The 18,704-nt window shown below is 56.7% G+C and overlaps 2 protein-coding genes across 24 annotated transcripts in view; one reads left to right on the forward strand and one right to left on the reverse strand.

Moving 5' to 3' along the window:
• Nucleotides 1-3,900: 3,900 nt before the first annotated feature.
• On the forward strand, nt 3,901-7,014 carry ISLR (immunoglobulin superfamily containing leucine rich repeat). 2 transcript variants are annotated; one of them, XM_086365300.1, is made up of 2 exons: nt 3,901-4,170; nt 4,994-7,014. In XM_086365300.1, exon 2 carries the CDS (start codon nt 4,995-4,997, stop codon nt 6,279-6,281), a length of 1,287 nt encoding a protein of 428 aa, XP_086221426.1. In that variant the 5' UTR covers nt 3,901-4,170; nt 4,994; the 3' UTR covers nt 6,282-7,014. The 2 variants fall into 2 exon arrangements, with proteins under 2 accessions (XP_086221426.1, XP_086221427.1); XM_086365301.1 differs by lacking the exon at nt 3,901-4,170 and adding an exon at nt 4,672-4,792.
• A 1,977-nt stretch (nt 7,015-8,991) lies between these two features.
• STRA6 (signaling receptor and transporter of retinol STRA6) overlaps nt 8,992-18,704 on the reverse strand; it is a 43,653-nt gene continuing 33,940 nt past the window's right edge. For all 22 annotated transcript variants that reach the window (XM_086365291.1, XM_086365292.1, XM_086365277.1 and 19 more), the window contains 8 exons: nt 18,446-18,608; nt 14,567-14,642; nt 13,223-13,356; nt 11,877-11,994; nt 11,687-11,788; nt 10,868-11,031; nt 10,496-10,645; nt 8,992-9,834 (listed from right to left, as the gene is read on the reverse strand). In XM_086365291.1, the coding sequence (XP_086221417.1) occupies nt 9,665-9,834; nt 10,496-10,645; nt 10,868-11,031; nt 11,687-11,788; nt 11,877-11,994; nt 13,223-13,356; nt 14,567-14,642; nt 18,446-18,608 (1,077 nt within the window). In that variant the 3' untranslated portion in view covers nt 8,992-9,664. The remainder of the gene's footprint in view (nt 9,835-10,495; nt 10,646-10,867; nt 11,032-11,686; nt 11,789-11,876; nt 11,995-13,222; nt 13,357-14,566; nt 14,643-18,445; nt 18,609-18,704) is intronic.

Here is an 18,704-nt window from a genome sequence, read left to right on the forward strand (position 1 = left end):
GGATTTGAAATAGCTCAACTGGAATTTCATCACCTCCACTAGCTTTGTTCGTAGTGATGCTTTCTAAGGCCCACTTGACTTCACATTCCAGGATCTCTGGCTCTAGGTGCGAGACCCTCACACTTGAGCAATGGAGAGGGGTGTGTGGAGAGGAAGGTGGAGGGTGGGAAAGGAAACAGGAGTAGAGTCAGCCGGGGGCCAGGCATGCTCTGTCTGGGCAGGGGCCTCTGGGTGGAGGCGAGAAGATGGGGCCTGGCCTATGCCCCCAGTTACAGCCTCGGGGGCCCCCACGAGGAGCTGACGCTCAAGCTTTCTACCCCTCATACCCACAGTGTGCACGTACCAACAAGCACACATGGAAAACCAGCACAGTGCGTGTAAATAGAAATGATTGTGCATGAACACACATGTGCACACAAACTGCTCACGCGAAGGCAGACGTTCATTAGAAATTCTAGAACATCAGGGCTGAAGGACATCAGACAGTCTCATCTGACTCCCACACGAAAAAGAGAAACTATTCTCAATGGCCCAGGACAGACTCTCCTTCGGGGGAGACCCACAGGCTTACCCAGGTCCCTCCAGGAGCAGCTGAGCTCCCTCCCAGTTATTCCCACAAGCTGTGTGGAGAGAGAGTGAGGTTGGGATCAAGACCCACCCGCCCTCTTGGCATGATGGCAAAGCCCTACCACCACGGCTGCCCTCGCATCTGAGTGCCTGCTGTCTCCCTCTCAAAGCTGATTTCCAGGCCCACCAGACCTTCTCTCTCCATCTCCTTTGCTGTATCTTCCTTTCTCTACCTTCATTCTAACTCTGGTTCTTGGTGATTCTGCGTTTTCTTTCACCCCTCCCCATCTCTCTGTCTTTCTTTCCTTGGTCTCTCAGCTTCCCTCCGTTTCCCTCTCTGCTGGGCTCTATCCCTCTCACTCTATTTTCTTTCTCTCTCTCTCCAGGATCTTTCTTTGCCTTCCAGGAAAAGCTGACGTGGCTCTGGTCACTCAGCGGGAGTGAGGCCTCTTTGGGGTGGGGGCTTCAGGAGGGCTAAGCCGCTGCAGCTGGGGAGGGATTGGCCGCCCAGCGGGAAGGAGAAGCTGGAGGGATGGGAGGAGAAAGGGCTGGGCTTCCAAGGAGGGCTGGAGAAGGGGGAGCCGGAAGAAAAACTCTGGGAAGAGACGAGCACCACCTCCCCTGTTAGGGTGATCAGCTGTTCCAGCTGGCCTGGGACTGTCTGGACTTTAACACCGAAAGCCCCATATCCCAGGACTGCTGGGCACTCTACCCTGAGGCCTGCAGGAGCCAGGATGGGGCAGGCAGGAAGGGCTTCCAGACCTGACTCCTTCCCTCCCACTCCTCACCTCCCAATTCTCCCTTCCACTGTTGAAGGGCTGCCAGGTATCCAGAGATGGTGTAGAGGTTTGGGGTCTGAGAGATGCTCTCTAGTCCTGGGCCTTTATGCCCGCATCTGTGATCTAGGGACAGTCAGGGTGTCCACACACTCACCAAGGACCCCCATCTCCAGGCCCCCAGGGAGCTTCTGGCCTGGGAAGAGAAAGGGGAGCTGACTCCCAGCTGTGTCCTTACCTGCCCACATCATCTCCTGTGGGACGGGCTTTGCAGGAATAACTTGATAAGATGATGGCATCCGGAGAGCCGAGGGGCTGCCTAGGAGGTGATAAGCCCCACCCTTGGAGGCGCGCCACCGCTTCTCAGACTCTGTGGTGGGTGGCCCCACGTGGCCCACTGTGAAGTGCCTTGGAGGACACGAGATGCTTCTTAGTAGAGGCCCACTGCGTCCCGGTGGCCCTTGTCTTATTGTCCTTCTTGGGAGAGGAGGGTCATGCTGCCCGCTTTTTACCCTCAGGAGGTGATGGGATCTGGGCAGATGTGGGAGGGTTGTCAGTGACTAATGGGTGCAGACTCAGTGGGCAGGTTACTCTTGCTTCTCCTGCCATAGCCCCCGTTCCCCCCACACCCCCACCCCCAGCTGTTCTGCACGGGATTCTGAGGGTGGCCTAGCGCTGGGTTACCATCAAGGTCTTTGACAATGTGGAATGAGGTGCAAGGACCCCCAGGAAGGCCGGTAACATGCTCACACACTCAACAGAGTGCGGATCCCCCACGCACGCTCATGCTCATGCTAAGTCGCTCAGTCATGCCCAACTCTGTGAGACCCCATGGACTGTAGCCTGCCAGGCTCCTCCGTCCATGGGATTCTCCAGGCAAGGGTACGGGAGTGGGTGGTCATTCCCTCCCAACCCGGGGATTGAACCCATATATCTTATGTCTCCTGCATTGGCAGGCAGGTTCTTTACCACTAGTGCCGCCTGGGAAGTGGGTCCCCTACATTGTGTGAGATAGCCTTAAAATGTCCTAAGGAACCCGGTCTGGACCCAGAGTCCCTATCTGTACAAGAGGGTGTGGAGAAGGGAACCTCCAAAGTGCTTTCACTTCTGGCATCTGATGCTCACCCAACTCACCCACTCATTGAGTCAAGAGCTATTTATCGAGCATCTTCTCTTGTGCCAGGGATTAACAACAACTGGGAGAACAAGTAGTCTGCCTCCAACAGGCTTCCTCTCTAGTACAGGGATCTCCCTTTAAACACGTAAGAGTACATTTATGTTGAGTGAATGAACTGAGAATACCTCTAAAAGGAAAGACAATTCTAAACAAGTAAAACTAACAGTGGGGGGAAAAAAGCAACTTGAAGAAATAGACAATGCAGATAGAAGGACACTTTTTTTTAAAGGCTATTATTAGCTTCAGAGAAATAAAATATATATATACATGAAACAAGAACTGGGTGTAAGTCTCCTCCCCCGCAAGGCAGTTAGAGTTGGGACAGTGGACTTCAGAGAGCGATGCTGCCTCTCCAGACAAGCAGCGCCAACGGTGGGGTTTCAGGTCCTTTGGGAGGCCCCAGAGAGAATATTACAGGAGAAGCAAGGTCCTCAACCTCACCTGGCTGCCAGGTGGACAGTCCTGGGTGATAGAACCATCTCTGTGCCTGAGTGCCTCAGAGTCCCCATCAGAAAGCTGAAGCCCAGCCGATTCCTGTCCGGAGCTTCCTGTTACCCGACTGGAGTGCAGTCACACCCCTGCCTGCCTCCGCCCTCCTCTCCCAGCTTGGCTCATCCGGAGACCTCCCGGGACTTCAAGTGTTTAGGGCAGCCCAGCCTTGGAGCCAGCAGGCAGGCGTGACTTGGGGTGGCGGGCTGGTGAGGAGGATGTGTTTTCTTACAAAAACAGGTCTGAAGTTTTGGCTTCTCCCTGAGACTCTGCATCACGGTGGGTGTTTTATACGCTTTGGCCTCAGCTTTTCACTGGAACACACCCACCACCCACACAGACACATGATCACAGAGATGCACATTCATTTCTACACATAAACACACACACACATGCCCAAATATACGAATTAGACTCACGCACATCCACACAAACACACGAAGACTTAACCTCACAACCTGCACGAATACACACACTCAAACATTCCCAAACACACAAATTCACACATACATGATCTCACACCCACATCCACACACACACACACATACAAACTCATCCACACACAGAGATGTCACAGCCACACTCAGACATGCACACAGTCCCTCACATGGTCCCAACTTGGAGAATGCCCTCTCCTTTTTCTCCTGTTCAAAGTGAGGTTAAAAGTCCCCCACCTTCCATGGGATTCAATTTCTCACCCCTCCCTCCCATAAAGTCCTTCTGGCCCCATCTTTTCTTGGGTCCTGTCCAGCTAGTGCTGTGTCTTTAAGGAAGTTGAAGCTGCTAAAAGTGAGTGAGAGAGAGAGAGAAGAAAAAAACAAAAAATTTGGCATCTTTTCCCCCTCAAGTTTCTGGTGTCACTTATGAAACACGGGTCCTTGTTGCTGCAGAGAGGCAGTTTTGCTGGAAGGAGGGAGTAAACGGACTGCCTGGGTTCTCTTCCTGCAGCCTTGTCTCAACAGATGGTCTCAGGCACCCTGTCTGGATAAGGGCAGGCCCAGGTGTGCAGACTGAAGGTGGGACAGGGACCAGGCTGTCCCTTCCTCCAGCATCATCATCTTCCCTTGGCCCTGCAGACTGTCCAGGACTAACTCTTTCTTTGTTGCTCATTGGTTCCATCTTAGAAGAAGCTCTGCTTGACTAAGAAAGAGTAGTTTGAAGGTAAGTCAGCGGCAAAAGGGCTCTACGGTCCAGTGGGAGGAGAAAGCAGTCTACTGGGCACGGGGGCTGGGCACTTTCCTGTTGGTTTGGGGTGCTCAGACAATCCCTTGCTTGGATCTGTTCAGGGGCCATGGATCCCTCTAACAACCACAGCTCTGGAAACCCCAGCAGTATTTGGGTTGAGCCACTGGCCTCCTCCAAGCCAGCTGAGAGGTCCTGGCAGGGGTTTACTTAGGCAGCTGCCTGGTGTAGTTTGGACCGAAAAGGCCAAGGGTGTGAGTCTGTAGAAAGGGTCTGGTGTGTGCTGTGGTCACGGCTGGTAGGAGCGGGAGAGCAGTGGGTGGGGCTCATGGGGGTGGTGTGCGCTGCACAAGGGGCCTTGTCTAGGCCAGGGGGCAGAGCATACCTTTGGGGGGCTCCAGGGGGAGGGGCTGTGGCCAGGATGTGGGAGGGCAGGAGGGAGGCTCTGCCAAATGCTGGGGGAGGAGGCGGCTGGAAAACAGATTTCAAGTCACAAAGTCAGCTAGGAGCCAGCCGAGGCAGGGAGAGCTCTCGGCTCAGAGAAGGAGCTGGGGTCCTCTTCCGTCCTATCTTCGCCCCCCTCCTGACTGCGTGACCTCGGGCAAGTCCTGGACCTTCTGTGGGCCTCAGTTTCCCCTTCTGTAGAATGGGGGTGGTGGGCTAGGTGGTGTGGGGGTGTCTTATCTGGATTATGTGGGCAGGGCCTTCTGATGGGGAAGAGCTCTGTGTCAGGGTGCTGAGAGGGACAAGTGCCTTCTGTGGGTCTTTGGGGGTCACCTTGTAGGCATGTCCTTCTCTGCAGGATGCAGGAGCTGCGTCTGCTGTGCCTGGTGGTCCTCGTGGGCCTGGCACAGGCCTGTCCAGAGCCCTGTGAATGCGGGGAGAAGTACGGCTTCCACATTGCTGACTGTGCCTACCGTGACCTGCAGGCAGTACCATCCGGCTTCCCGGCCAACGTGACCACGCTGAGCCTATCGGCCAACCAGCTGCCAAGCCTGCCGGGGGGCGCCTTTAGGGAGGTGCCCCGGCTGCAGTCGCTGTGGCTGGCCCACAACGAGATCCGCAGTGTGGCCGCGGGTGCCCTGGCCTCTCTGAGCCAACTCAAGAGCCTGGATCTCAGCCACAATCTCATCTCCGACTTTGCCTGGAGCGACCTGCACAGCCTCAGCGCCCTTCAGTTGCTCAAGATGGACAGCAACGAACTGACCTTCATCCCCCGCGATGCCTTCCGCAGCCTTCGTGCCCTGCGCTCGCTGCAGCTCAACCATAACCGCCTGCACACGCTGGCCGAGGGCACCTTTGCCCCGCTCACTGCACTGTCTCACCTGCAGATCAACGACAACCCCTTCGACTGTACCTGCGGCATCGTGTGGTTCAAGACGTGGGCCCTGACCACGGCCGTGTCCATCCCAGAGCAGGACAACATCACCTGCACTTCGCCCCACGTGCTCAAGGGCACGCGGCTGAACCGCCTGCTGCCGCTGCCCTGCTCCGCACCCTCGGTGCAGCTTACCTACCAGCCCAGCCAGGATGGGGCCGAGCTGCGTCCGGGCTTCGTGTTGGCACTGCACTGTGACGTGGATGGGCAGCCGGCCCCTCAGCTCCACTGGCACATCCAGACGCCCGGTGGCACCGTGGAGATCACTAGCCCCAACGTGGGTGCCGATGGGCGTGCCCTGCCTGGTGTCCTGGCAGCCAGCAGCCGCCCGCGCTTCCAAGCCTTTGCCAATGGCAGCCTGCTCATCCCTGACTTTGGCAAGCTGGAGGAGGGTACCTACAGCTGCCTGGCCACCAACGAGCTGGGCAGCGCGGAGAGCTCGGTAAATGTGGCCCTGGCCACACCAGGTGAGGGTGGTGAGGACGCGCTGGGGCGCAGGTTCCAGGGCAAAGCGGCCGAGGGGAAGGTCTGCTACACGGTCGACAACGAGGTGCAGCCGTCGGGTCCAGAGGACAACGTGGTCATCATCTACCTCAGCCGCGCCAGGGGCCCCGAGGCTGCAGCAACAGCAGAAGGGGTCCCTGGGAAGCAGCCCCCTGGGCTGCTTCTGCTGGGCCAGAGCCTCCTCTTCCTCTTCCTCGCTTCCTTCTAGCCCCACCCCTACCTGGGGGCTTGTTGACTCCTGCCCTGACCGATGGCTGTCCCTCACAAGTGGTGCGGGGGCCTGGGGGTAGCAATTCTTGGAGCCTGCATCAGGGACTTCCCACCTTCCTACCTCCCCTTCTCATCCCTTCTGGGACACTCAGCAACCCCACTTCTAGACTTGCTCAAAGCTAGTGACTAGGATGGAATTGAATCCCCTAACTCACCGTCTACGGTGCTAATTGCTGCTAACCACACTGCACATGCTCCTCTGTCTCGGGGGTAGCATGCCGACCAGGCAATGCCCTAACCACCCAGGGGGAGCCCCACTGATGGACTTCCAGGCACTGGGACTGACAAGCTCTCAAAGGCTATGGTCAGGGCCTGGGGCTTGGGGCTGGGCAGGGAAGTAGCCTGAAGCAGATTGGCACTGGAGATGTAGAATTAGGCACAGAACAAGTGGCTGGCGTGGCTTGGAGGCTCTCTGAACTGCTTGAGCTCCTGCTGACCTTCCGTGTTCTCTAACAACTTGAGGGCTGGGGAGTCTCTGCCCTCAGACAGGACTAGAAGGCCCAGGATGGTGCTCATCTCCAACTCTTCCTCCCTTGGTGTGCCCCTCCATCCTGGATTCCTGCCCTGCCTTCCTCTCCAGGTACACATCTATCGCCTGCCTTCCCCCACAACCTTGGGAGAGACTAGCCAGCCTGGGGGCGGCAGAGAAATAAATAGCATTTCTGATGCTCCCCTGCGTCTGCCTCGAGTTTTGTCTGGATCTAGGTGCCCTGCTGCCTCCAACCCTGCCCCTTTCCAGATTAAAGGGTGCTATGCTTAGGGACAAGAGCCTGTGAGAGCTCTGAAGCCCCTGACCAGAGCCCCCAGAACTGCTGAGACCAGCAAAGTGGAGACAGGGAGGCCCAGGAATGTAGGGTAGCAGCTGTGAGACTTGGAGTCTGGCCAGCCCCCCCTTCCCCCTCCTTCTACACACAGTATCTCCCCATCCCCCATCAGCTTGCAGCTCCCGCTGAGCTGCTGTCACCAGAGCACAGGTCGAGGATGACTGCACCTCTGATGGAAAACAGGTCGAGGATGACTGCACCTCTGATGGAAAACAGCAGGATGGAGCCAAGTCCCTCGTGCTGTGTTACCTTGGGCGAGTCACTGCCCATCTCTGGACTTTGGTTTCCTCAGAAAACAAAGGATGGGGTAGGACATGGTAATGTCAAGAGTTTCGTTGACTCTGAGTATCTAAGGCCTTATAATCCTAACCCAACGTGGACCCCTTGACATCTCTGGCTCTGTTCACCGCTGAGCAGGCTTGGCTTCTTGTAGGATGTGGGCCTAAGATCTGAGTCGGGGGCAGCTGGGGAACATTTGTACCCTGACTGAACTAGCTACTCGCTTGTTTTAAAGTCACCTGGGGCCCCCGTACCCTCAGGGTGAAGCCGGAGTCTCTGGTCAGACATTCCTGGCCCCTCTGACTGGCTCTCTGAAGTTACCCATCCCCACCCCTATGGGAACAGCTAATTGTTCCTTGAACGCTCTGAGATGTGTAATCCTCTGTATATTTACTTACGCTGCTCCATCTCTCTGGACATCCTCCTGCTTGTCACTTGACTAAGTCAGCTTTTGAAACTCAGCTTAGGTACCACCTCCTCCAGAAAGCTTACCTGGATGCTTTTCCCTCACCTCACAAACTGGACTAGGCCCCCTCCTCTGGCTCACATAGCCCTGAGTGTCCAGTGTCCCAGCCTGATCACACTCTCATGACTCTGCTTCCATATTAAGGACAGACGCTGTCCACCACAGACACAGGGCTAGGAATACATTTTTCAGTGGGCTTCGGTGGGACCATCTCTGCCTCCCTTGCCCTCTTCCTGGGCACCCTTGAATGTGGGTTGGAGCTCCCTGGCCCCGCCTGGCTTCCTGCCAGTTTGAGGCTGTAGTTTGGGTTTGGGAATGTGGTGGGGGGTGGTCTTCAATAGCTGTACAGACATTTCTTGAGGCCCCACAGATCCAGGTGTGTGGGTGGCCACATTTGCCCCACTCTTGGTAGCCCCAGCCCCACAGTAGTCCCCACCTCAGCCAACCCCCAGCAAGAGAGGGGGACCCCCTCAGCAGCGGGGGACCCCCTCAGTGGCCCTTCCCTTTCCAGGCCAGTCTCCTCCCACCTCCGTGTGTGTGTGTGTGTGTGTGTGTGTGTGTGTGTGAGTCACTCATTCTTGTCCAACTCTTTGCCACCCCATGGACTGTAGCCCACCAGCCTCCTCTGTCCACGGAATTAGAGTGGGTTGCCATTTTCTTCTCCAGGGGATCTTCCTGACCCAGGGGTTGCACCCCAGTCTTCTGCATTGTAGGCAGATTCTTTACCCTCTGAGCCACTAGGGAAGCCCCCCACCCCAACCTCCATACTCTTATTCACATTACTTTCTCCTGAAATCTCTCCTCCTCCCCAAATCCTGCCCATTCTAGAAGACCCAGAATCAGTCCTACTTCCAAAGCCCACACTCGCACAGCTCAGGGGTGGCACCCTGGGTCCCCAGTGTCTCCTCCACCCAAAGGGATGTGGCCACGGTTTCCCCTCTGCCCTCTCCACCCAGCCCAGCATGTGACCAGAATACCCCAACCCCACCCAAGCCCCACAAACACAGTTAATTCACTGAGAGTCCGGGTGGTTTTCCCCACATATCCCCCGCCCCCACCCCCCACCTCAGGAGGACTGCTTCTCAAGCACAAGTTTATTACAGAGAGCACACTAACCTCTTTCATAATCTCTAAGGGCATACCAACTACAAAAATATCAGGTTCTCAAGTGTGGCCAGCTCGGTGTGGGGTCTGGTTGAGCCATGACTTTGTTGTGGGGTAGGAGCCCATGGCTTCCTCCTGGGCTGCCTTGCAAGCCATGAGGGCCCCCAGATGGAGACGGGCAAAGCTGCAAGAGACAGGAGGCACTGCATCTCGTCATGGTGGCGAGGTCCATCTGAAGCTGAGGGGGCCAAGCTGGAAAGCTAGGCTGTCCTGGCCTGAATCGCCAACCCCGGTCAGGAGAAGACTTCAGGGAAGCCTGGAGGCTGGTGGCAGGGCTGGGCATCAGGAGGGGCCTGGACCTGCTTCCTGGGCCAAGAGGCAAAACCACCACTCGCCTTCTCCAGAGCCCTCACTGGCTTCCCAAGGTCAAGAGGGGCAGACCAGAGCCTTCCCGAGGCTCGAGGCTCATAGTGCTGACAGACTTCAATCCAACCAGAGCAACCCCCGGCTGGTCCCGCTAAATCCCCGGGACCTGCAGGCAGAGCTGGGGCCAAGCAGAGGGCTGCCATGGCCATGGTGATGATGCTGGGAGAGCCGGGAGGGACAGGCTGGGAGGCAAGGACACAGCAGTGTGGCCTTCCCCCAGCCTCAGGGCTGGGCACCGTTGGGCCGGGCACCTGGCAGGGCTGTCTTCCGGAAGGCCTGCAGAGCTGGGTTGTGCAGCAGCGTGTACGCCAGACCCCAGCGAGCCCTGCCTTGGCGGGCCCTGGGCCCCGCTCCCTTGGCCACCAGGTCCTTGGTCTGTAGCAGCTGAATCCCTGAGAAGAGGCCTTCTGTGGGTCACTCAACAAACACCCAGCCAAACCCCGCCCTCCCTCCGCCACCCCAGCACCAAGATGGGGGCAGAATCTGAAAATCGCACATGTAGAGTGGGGGAGGTTGACGAGACAGGGGCTCCGGGTGCTATTCACAGGGTGGGAAGCCGGGAGAAGTGTGGGGCTGCAGAAGGGGTTTGTTCAAGGTCAGATGCTCATCCTCTGGATGGCCGATAGGAGAGGGAGAGGAGGAGCTCTGTGGAGGCAGGGCTGGGACAAGGGACTGGAGCCAGCTCAGTGCTCCCCTCCCTACTACACCCAGGCTGCAGGGCAGGGGAAGACAGACTGCTTAGGAGAGCAGGGGTGGCCTGGGTGGTAGGGGTGACAGAACCCCTTGGCAAGACAGCGGTCTCATTCCCCAAGTGAGAACTAAGTGTGTGCACACACGTGACAGACGGTGTGTATATGTTAGTATCAAGGAAAAAGTTACCCTGAGATGGACCAGGAAAATTCTCACTTCTTCTCTCCCACAGGCAGCCCAGAGAGGAAGTGAGCATTTTCCTGGCTCTCTCTCCCTTGCCTGCGTTGGAGAGGGGGGCGTGCCTTTCTCCTGGGAGAAGCCAGGTGGGTTCCACTTCCCCCCATCCCCAGTGGAAGGGCGCACCTTCCTCTTCCTCCCCCAGTCTGAGGCCATCCTGGGGGGTCGCACAGGGCTTGGGCCTCTGAGTCCGCAGAAGCAGGGCACAGAAGGCTGTCGCAGCTGGGTGTGACTGGCTGGCCTCCATCCTCAAGAAGTTGCAGTATGTGTGGTAGCCTGTGTGGGGGTGCAGCGCTAGTCGGGGAGGGCCCAGACGGCCCGTAATACAGACCTGGGGAGTGTCCTGCACACCCTGCATGCGAGCGCGTGGCCCCCTGCACATACCCACGGGTCAGGGTTACGGACATCCTCCAAGGAGACTAGGTCAGGGCAGAGCCTCCCTCCCTGCTTGGCCAGCCTGAGCGTCCCCCACCTTCAGCTCCTGCCCAGTGACCTTACCGGGGTCAAGAGTGGCAGCTCTAAGCGGCAGCAGGCTGAGGTCCATCCGGCCAAGGTGGACGGCATTGTAGAGGGCGGAGAGGAGCACTCTCCAGGCGGCCACCATGGTGCCCACCAGCATGTTGACGGGGAAGAGAAGGAAGGTGGCTGCATAGAGTGCTCTTCTGTGGGCCAGGAGAGGAGGGCTGAGGCAGGTCCCCACACAGAGGCCCTTCCTCGGGTCAGTGTCAGACTGAGATGACCACAGCTGCCGTGTTTTTACTGAGCACACCTCTGTGCACCCGCCCTGTGCCTTATGTCTGCTCTCTTAACCCAGCTCACCCATTCCCCCAGTCTGGGAGGCCCAGACAGATGGGGTGACTTAGCTAAGGCTGTCTAGCTGGTCAGTGGAAGATTTGGGGCTTCACTCCAGGTCCACCTGGATCTTTCTATGATCCTGGTGTCTCCCACCTCCCTCCTCTGGGTCCCTTGTCCACAACACTAAGCCTCTCCTGGGGCCAGGTTCTCCCACAGCCTAGCAGAGAAATGACATGGCTATTAACCTCCTTCCTGCAAAGGGCAGAGCAGGGCTGATCCCCAAGACAGGGAAACTCGAGGGGGTATTTCTGGCCCTGTGACAGGTAAACAGAGGCATTTTTGAACTAAGCTGGGCCACGGCTGCCTCTCTCTGTGGATAAGGCGAGCTCTTTCTACCATCCACTGGGGTTCCCTGTTAGAGAAAGGGGAAAGACGGCAGTGGAGGGAGAAGGGGACAGAAAGGAAGACAGGGAAGAGGCGGCCGAGGGCCTGAGGGAGCCACAACCCCAGAAGCCAGCTCACCGGTTGGTCAGCCCCAGGCGTCCATGGTGAGTGTCCAGGAAGGCCCAGTGGGCCGCTGCGTTCTGCAGGGTCACAGCCAGGGCCAAGGTCAGCCAGAAGGGCCTGTGGGAGGTGAGGGGATGGGGAGGGTGTCACTGTTAGTGGCCCTTGGGGAAGGGGTCTCAGAACCCTCAGCCCCTTCCTCACTCACCACGAGGACTTCAGGTAATGGAGGAGCAGGAGGTTCCTGCCGTGAAGCATGGGCATGAACACCAGGAAGGCCAGGGTCAAGGTCCCCAGGAAGAAGAGGATCTGCTGTACCAGGAGTCCTGCCAGCAGCGGGAGGAGGGGTGCAGGCATCAGCCCACCCCCTCCATTCCCAGGCACTCAAAGCTTTGGCATCGAGTAGACCCGGTTTCAGATCCCTGCTCTGCTGCTGTTTAGCTGTGCCACCTTGAGCAAGTTACTTAACCTCTCTGAGCCCTGGTTTCTTCCTCTGTAAAAAGGGGAGAGCGGCCCCTACCCAGGAGGGCCATGCTGAGGCAGCAGTGAGACAAAATCTGTGGCCACTCTTGGAAAACCACAAAGTGGTTTGCAAGTGTTATTTTCCCCCCAATTGCTCCTGCATCCTTGAGGACAAGACAGTATTTGAAATTAATGTTTACATTCCTACTGGCCAGAGCCTGGCCCATGGTAGGCACCTGAAAGCTGTCTATTGAAATGATGGGCTAATTGTTGACCTAGGATGTGTACAAAAGGGCTTCAGAGGCTTAAAGTTTACCAATTCAAGGAATTATGACTTTTAGTGCTAATAGTCCCTCTACCCCTTTATCATCTTTTCCCACCTTACCCAGAGAGGTGAGAACTGAAAGAAGCAGCAGGAAGGGAAATCAGGTCCTTGCTGGCTTCAGCCCGCTCACATTTGAGAGGACTTTGCTCACTGCAGTGCCCAAGGGAAGAATCAGAAACTTGGAGCATGGAAGGGTCCTTGAAGTCCATCTAGTCCAGTTCTCTCAGAGTAGGACCCCCTTTGCAGCCCCCAATAATGGCCACATAACCATGCTAGTGGAGGATGGGGAAGCCTGGCATGATACAGTCCACGGGGTTGCAGAGAGTCAGATGTGACTTAGCGACTGGACAATATCAGTCATGCTTGAATACTCCCAGTGACAGGGATCTCATTACCTACTGAGAGCCCATCATGACATAGCCCTCCCTTACAAAAGCAGGAATGTGCCTCCTTCAACTTTCCAGCCCTGGGTCACCCTCTGTGCTAACACCTGGAAGCACCCAGGAGCCAACCTAGTGATGGATATTCTTTTACCAAGGGCTCCCGCACCTATCCCCTCCCTCTCATCCCACCTGCGTGGACTCCCTGAGGGCAGGGGAAGCAAGGTGGCTCCTTCCTTTTGCTTTTACCCCAGAGCCAGCTCCAGCACAGGCAGGCCCGCAGGGGCAGCCAAGACCTGCCGCGCACTCCCTCCCCTACCCGGCCAGCGTCTGGGGTTGGATGGAGGTCAGTGCTGAGGTCAGGTGGATCGGGCAAGGGGGGCTCACCAAGGCAGGTAAAAGCAGTCTGGTAGGCGGTGAAGCTCATCCAGCAGAATATGGCCTGGCGGGAGGGGCGGGGGCTCTGGGTCAGGGGGCCTATGTCCAGGGCGCCCCCTCGGTGCAGAGTTCGCAGGTTGGTCCTAGGGTGGGAAAGAGGAAGGCAGGGACCTCAGGGAGTGCACATGCTTCCTTATTCCCAGCTCTGGGCCGGCCTCTGGAAGCCCAGGGCTGTGGGAGCCCAGTGGAGCCTACTAATCCATCCTGGGAGGTCAGGGAGGGCTTCCCAGAGGAGGTGATGCCTGAGTTGAGTCTTAAAGGATGAATAAGAGTAAGCTGGTAGGGGGTGGGGCAGGGAACAAGGGAGACAAATTAAAACAGAAGACTCAACCCGAGCCAAGTCAGGAAAATGAGACACAACAGTAGGGATGGAAAATGACTTGCAGCTCAGCCACCAGGGCAGGAGGCCAGGTTCCAGGTAGGCAGAGGCTTGAGAGCCTTAGCCACCTGACAGGAAGAACCAACTCATTAGGAAAGACTCTGATGCTGGGAAAGATTGAAGGCAGGAGGAGAAGGAGGTGACAGAGGACGAGATGGTTGGAAGGCATCATTGACTCAATGGGTATGAGTTTGAGGAAACTCTGGGAGTTGATGAAGGACAGGAAAGCCTTGCGTGCTGCAGTCCCCGGGGTTGCAAAGAGTTAGACACGACTTATTAACTGAACAACAACAACAAGTAGCACCAACCCAGTAAGAAAAGATCCTGGAGCAGGAACCCTGAGGCCTGTTCAATGCAAAGCACGGGGACCAGCTCCCTGCTAAGTCCCTGGCCATCCCCTTCCCACCCACCCTACTCCCAACCAGAACCTTCTCTCCTTCTCTGCTCACACTTCTTCAGTGCTCCTTACCATTCACCATGAAAGGGCGAGGTAGGCGGCGTGGCATTCAATATCCACAAGAATCTCTCCAGTGCCCCAGGCGCCAGCCGGCCCACCCCCTCACCCACACTCACACTTGCTCTTGCTCACGCAGCTCCTCCCGCCCATGGCACCCTGCCTCCCTCGTCTCCCCGTAGGATGCCAGCTCTCCCAGGTAACCCCTCCTCAGAGGACAAACTCCACACTTCAGCCCTTCATCAGCCGTGCCCTGCGTTACTCAGGGACATTCCTCCACCCAGACAGGGACACCCCACCTTCTCCGCCCCCCGAAGGGCAGCTGGCCTCAGGGACAGCTCGGTCCTGCAGGCATTCTCCTCCTTCTAGTCCCAAGATTTTCCCCTCCTGGGTCAGGGGTCCTGCAGGCCCGACCTCGCCCCCACATCTGTATCAGGGGGCGTCAGAGCCTGCCACTGACCTGTGCGTCACCAACGAGTGGACCAGCATGAGGAAGGTCAGCAAGCAAGACAGCACCAAGGCCGAGATGTAGCAAACTGGAAGGCCGGAAAGAGCAAAGTGGGAGGTCAGGGCCTGGGCTGGGTCTCCTGGGAATCTCCGAAGGGCTGTCGAGGGACGGCTGGGTGGGAGTTACCCCCACCCCACAGCCACACTGAGCGGAGGCTTCTTGTCTCTTTTCCTGTTCTCAGATCCAGTGTAAGTCGACAATTTCTGTTGGCCCATACAGCCAGGTGACATCTGATGGCCAGGATGGGAGAGGCCAGCTCTGAGGTTGCAGACCTGGCCCTCACCCTGGTCTTGCTGCTTCCACTGCTGCGTGGTGCCCAGTGAGGGACTCCATGGGGGTCTGCCTGGTGTCTGCCTCCAGCTCTATGACCTCCTAGCTGTGAGGCATCAGGAGACCATTCCATCACCCAGCCTCAGCTTGTCCATACCAGGCACATCGCTGGGCTGCCCATCTCCCAGCATATTGTGAACCCTAAAATCCCATCAAGGCCTGCCTCGGTGGCCTTGGTTCAGAGCACAGAAGATACGAGCACCCATCAGTGTGACCTGAGTCCATCAGAATGAGGGACATAACCACTGCTACCCATCTCCTCAACTCCCCATCCACCCTGGCCAGGAGTTCCTTGTATCAGCAGCAACTGGGAGAAAATGCATGGTGTGTTGTGAACAAGCCTGGTCTTTAAGCACAGCAGGGCTGCAACCCTTCCACCCTATATCCACAGCCAGTCTCACTCAGTACCCTCAGAACCACCCCACGGGAGAGGCCCAGGGAGACGTGGGACGCACAAAGAAGCTGAGACTCAGAGCTGGTGGGCTTGACCCACCAGCCACACTGCTTGGAAGTTATGGAGCAGGTTGTACAATCTTTTGATCTAGGATAAGCCTGGGAGGTCTGCACCCTGATCTCAGTAGTCATCTGAGGGAAGTGTTCCTGGTTCCCATCAGAGACTCAGGAGGGGAGTAAACACACGCGGGAGAGGCAAGCACTGGGTCCTTGCAGCCACAGGCACTGTGGGTCTTATCACTGACAGCATATTAGGATCACCTAGAGCTTTTCAGTTCCCATGGCCCAGGGACTTCCAGTGGCCCAGTGGTTGAGAATCTGCCTTGCAATGCAGGAGACACGGGTTTGATTCCTGGTTGGGGAACTAGGATCCCACATGCTGCAGGGCAACTAAGCCCATGTGCCACAAGGAAAGATCCTGAATACTGCAACTAAGACCCCACGCAGCTAAAAAAATTAAAAGTTTTTAAAATTCCCATAGCCCAAGCTGCACCCCAGAGCAATTCAGTCAGAATTTCTGGGCATAGGACCCAGACCTTAGCCTTTGGGAAAGCAACCCCAGTAATTCCAACGTGTACTCAGGGTTGAGAACCACTGAACTGGGTTTGTTTTTTTTCCCAAAGTCAGAGCCTTAATGATTTCTTTGAATCAACAGTTGATTGAAATCCATCAGGCCAACCAGCATGCGTACAGCGACTGCTACAAGTGGTTCTCAAACTCAGTCTTGTATTTGAATCATGGAGAAGGCTTGTCCAATCACAGAGGCTGGACCCTGCCCTCTAGGTTTCTGAAGTCTGACTAGAGCCTTGGGATTTCTTAAAAGTTACCAGGTGATTCTCAGGCACAGACAAGAGTGAGGATGACCACTACAGAAACCTGGGGCCACTGTGCCTGCCCCTGGTTCAGTCGTGCAAGGAGGCAGAGGGGGGCCCTTTACTGAACATAAGGCTAGAAGAAAGCCCTGGGCATGCACAGCTCTGCTCCGCTCCGTCTAGAGCCCTGCCCTCCTAGAGCCAACACGGTGCCAGCAAAGATACACTCTGGACTGTCTCTGCCAGGAGGCAAGGAGTTTGCCTGCGGAGCCTGCCAAGGTGAGCGAATAGCTTAACTAAGGGGAAGAGCTATCTGACCCTGACCCCCAGCCTGGCCTTTGGTCTCCAGGTGTCTATCTCTTGCTCCTCTCTCCCTCACTTGGTTCCCTCCTAATCTTGGTACTCATAAAATCTTCCTGCTCTTCGCTTCCTCTGGAACTCTGCACCTTCCCCCTTCCGGGCCCAGGTTTTGTGGGTCAGTCTGTCTCCCACACCCGATCAGGAGTCTTGAGGACAAAGATGCCCTTAGAGCTTCAACACCCATCTTACAGGTAGGGAGATTGAGATCCAAAGGCATAAACGGCTTGCTCAGGGCACACAGCTGGTAAGTGATGGAGCACAAATTCTAATCTAGCTGGCCTGACTCAGAGTGCGAGCTTTCTGTGAAAGATGCCAGGCTTATGGTCCAGGTGTTGGGTGGGTAGCCCTAAAACAGGCTCTCAAAGCTCAGAAGACATTAGCTTCTTAGGCTGAGAACAGACCGAAGGGCCCCAGATCTTATCTCAGTACCACCCCTGGCTTGCCTTGTGCTTAGGGCATATCCCTAAACCTCTTGGGCCAGGCATATCCCTAAACCTCTTGGGCCTCAGTTTGCCTTGTCTGTGAGCTGGGAAGGTAAACACTGATCTACTTAACCCCCGCTTCCAGGGAGATTCAGAGTGGGAGCATTTGGGCTTGGAAACTGCAGCACGTGATTATAAGTGTCAAGTGTGTTGAGTAGAAACCAAATCCCCAGTCCTAGACATGTCTGCCTCTTGATTTCCTGCTCTGTGAGAGGAGATCAATGATGCTGACCCAACAGGGCTGCTGTGAGCAAGGTCTGAGCTTGGATATGGACTGATAAGGGTCATGTCTGCTCCTGCCTGTGGCTCAGATTGCAACCAACTTGGAAAATCTTGGAGATGTCATTTTCAGCCCCTCCAAAGCTTGTCACCTGTGGGCTTCAGCCACAGTTCCAGGACAGATTCTGGTAGGGGAGCAGATTCACTCAGGAAAGTGGTGGTCAGAGAAGGAAGCAGTCACTGCACACACCTCTGCCCACCCCTACTCCCTCCCTGATGGTCTTGGTAAGGAAGAGCGGCAGAGAAGTCATACCTCCACCTGCAATAATGGCAGCCTAAGCTCCAACCATCACATGTTACTCCTCAAGAGCCAGGGTGCCTGTGCCAGCCAGGGACTCCCTAGCCAGAAGAGAGTGTGGGCCACATGACCTCTGACCACCAGGCCCTGTCTTAAGGTGGTGGATCGTCCCAGCCTGGGTGTTAGGAGACTTTGCTCTTCTCTTGGCTCTATTTTGGCCTGGCTGTATAACCTCAGACTAGTTCTTCCCCTCGTGTTAAGTGAGGATGTGTCTCCGTCTCCAGCATAGGGCTGTGGAGATGAGGCAGGCGGGTAACAGGGCTAAGGGCTAGAGGAGGCATCAGACCACAGAATTGGGTGGGGGGCAGCTGGTATAGTTTTGGAGCCCAGGAGCTCATTGTCAAGGGAATGAAGGAGAAAGGAGGTACCTTGAGGACAGGGATTGGGAAGAGAGAGCATTCGCCCTTCCTGACCCCACCCACCTGCCATAGGATTAGCTCAGAATCCTGGCCCACCATCCCGCCACACTGCCCCTTTTCCTGCTTCCCTCAGAGCCCACGGCTGTCCCCTCAGCTCACACACACCATGCCCTCCTCCACCTCCACCCCTGCGGAGCAGGGCAGAGTTGCTGGGGGTAGGGGTGCTGGTGGGGGTGAGAGATCCCACACAAGCTGACAGGGGGTCAGTGAGATGACCCCTTCAGGTCTCAGAGACTCGGAACTGGAAGCTCCAGCCTCCCAATTTGTGGATGAGGCAGCTGAGACTCACAGAGGGGACACCCAAGGCACCCCACGTGTCTGTGGCTCCTGGGACAGAGCTCAGGCATCCCAGCTTGGGTCCCCACTGCAGCGCCTTGTGGGGTCCTGGGAGGCCTCACCTTCTAGAGCCCACAGGTGGTGCTTCACCAGCTCCACCACCTCCTGCCTGTCCTCTGAGAGCACGATCCCAAAGCCGGCCAGCAGGTAGGAGACGTCCGTGGTGATCCCTGCCCTCACCTTCTGGATGGTGGGTACCACGCCCACTAGCAGCAGCAGGGCCACCTGGAAGAACCCCGAAATCAGGGCGGCAGGGCCTGGCTGTGCTCACACCAGGCACTCCCATCCCAGGAGAAGTGTTTTCTGAGACTTCAGGAGATA

This window comes from Bos grunniens, chromosome 21, assembly GCF_055505025.1.
Source record: "Bos grunniens cultivar Pamir isolate PY7600 chromosome 21, Bosgru_T2T1.0, whole genome shotgun sequence".
Taxonomy (NCBI): domain Eukaryota; kingdom Metazoa; phylum Chordata; class Mammalia; order Artiodactyla; family Bovidae; genus Bos; species Bos grunniens.

What these genes read in the sequence shown, in the direction of transcription:
- ISLR (XM_086365300.1), top strand. Translation starts at nt 4,995, where the DNA reads ATGCAGGAGCTGCGTCTGCTGTGCCTGGTGGTCCTCGTGGGCCTGGCA.